Source organism: Erinaceus europaeus, chromosome 17, assembly GCF_950295315.1.
Source record: "Erinaceus europaeus chromosome 17, mEriEur2.1, whole genome shotgun sequence".
NCBI classification, from domain to species: Eukaryota; Metazoa; Chordata; class Mammalia; order Eulipotyphla; family Erinaceidae; genus Erinaceus; species Erinaceus europaeus.
Genome location: NC_080178.1, coordinates 5976287 through 5978064, shown reverse-complemented (window position 1 = coordinate 5978064; position 1778 = coordinate 5976287). Strand labels below are relative to the sequence as shown.

The 1778-nt window shown below is 40.4% G+C and overlaps 1 protein-coding gene across 1 annotated transcript; it reads right to left on the bottom strand.

Annotated features, from left to right (window-relative positions):
• Positions 1–596: 596 nt before the first annotated feature.
• Positions 597–1556, bottom strand: LOC103110348 (olfactory receptor 5J3-like). The gene has a single exon (XM_007519522.2). It carries the CDS (start codon positions 1533–1535, stop codon positions 597–599), a length of 939 nt encoding a protein of 312 aa, XP_007519584.1. The 5' UTR covers positions 1536–1556.
• Between the last annotated feature and the right edge of the window lie 222 nt (positions 1557–1778).

Here is a 1778-nt window from a genome sequence, read left to right as displayed (position 1 = left end):
ACTGGCTTTTACTTTTATCAGTTGTATGTTTTCATGTTTGTTTCTACCCATGTGAAGGCATGAACTTATCAATTACATAGGAATAACAGACCAGTTAGGATTTCATACATGTAAAAATAGAGACCCTGTAACATGCTGTTTTCCTGTACTTTTCCCCTTCTACTAAGAAGCAAAAGTTTCTTTTTTTTTTTTTTCATTGATTTAATAATGATCAACAAGACCTTAGGATGAGAGGGGTACAATTCCACATAACTCCCACCCCCAGAATTCCATATCCCATCCCCTCCATTGGAAGCGTTGCTATTCTTTATCCCTTTGGGAGTATGGACCCAAGGTCATTATGGGATGCAGAAGGTGGAAGGTCTGGCTTCTGTAATTGCTTCCCTGCTGAACATGGGCGTGGCAGGTGGATCCATACTCCCAGCCTGTCTCTCTCCCTAGTGGAGCAGAGCTATGGGGAGGCAGGTTTCCAGGACACATTGGTGAAGTTGTCAAAGCAGAAGTTTCTAATGACATAAGCATTAAGACATTTTTTCAGTCTCAAAATCTTAATATATGCAAATACTGTAACTCAAAGCACTTGACATAATATGAAGTTAACAAGGGAAATACTTCATCTCCACAGCCCTTTTCACAGCATCCTTCACTTCTTTGTTCCTTAAGCTGTAGATTAATGGGTTTAACATGGGGATCACCAGCGTATAAAACACAGACACCACCTTTTCTTGTTCTAAGGAATATTGAGAGCTTGGTTGAATGTAACTAAAGCTCACAGAACCATAGAGTAATGTCACAGCCGTTAGATGTGAAGCACATGTGGAAAAGGCTTTGTGTCTACCAGCCGCTGACCTGATTCTCAGAATAGCAGCGACAATGAAGACATAGGAGACCATCACAATCAGGAAAGTAAGCAGGGCAATGACACCAGAGAAGATCAAAAGCAGCAGTTCGTTCAAGGAGGTGTCAGAACAGGACAGTTTCAGCAGTGGAGGAATGTCACAGAAAAAGTGACTGATGACATTGGGCCCACAGAAAGACAACTTCAGTAAACCAATCGTGTGTGTCAATGAGTTGATGACACCGCCTACAAGTGATCCAACAACGAGAACAACACAGATTACTTTGTTCATGGTTACAGTATAAAGTAGAGGGTTTGCAATGGCCACATAGCGGTCATAAGCCATCGCTGCCAGTAGGAAGCCCTCGGTGGTAATGAATAAAGCAAAGAAAAAATACTGTGCAATGCATGCAGAAAACGAGATGGTCTCCCTTTCAACCACAAAATTCAACAGCATGTTGGGTGCAAAGACTGAGGAATAGCAGGCATCCACAAATGACAGACAGCTAAGGAAATGATACATGGGTGTATGAAGTTTTGGAGTGATTTGAATTAATAAAATCATTCCTAGATTTCCCACCAAGGCAATAGTATAAATCAGCAGGAACAGCATGAAGAGAAACACTTTCAGATCATCCTGGTCAGTCAGACCCAAAAGGACAAATTCAGTAGCCAGTGTAAAGTTAACACCAGTCATGTGTTGTTATTTCTTGGCACCTGTTAACCATAAAAAGCATGAAATAGTAGAGGATAATGTCACTACACACTCGAGATCATTTGGAATACATAACTCCCTCTATGGTTTGAATTGTTGACTTTTTTTGGTTGCTTTAGTATAATACCAGAAAAAAAAAAAAAGCTAAGAAGATTGGTGTTTAGCAGCTTCATAAGGAGATCTTATGAGTGGGGAAAAAAAAAGTCATGGTCTTAGCTTCAGAAT

Bases quoted from the DNA above. Each gene is read 5' to 3' on its own strand.
- LOC103110348 (XM_007519522.2), bottom strand. From the start codon at position 1,535: ATGACTGGTGTTAACTTTACACTGGCTACTGAATTTGTCCTTTTGGGT.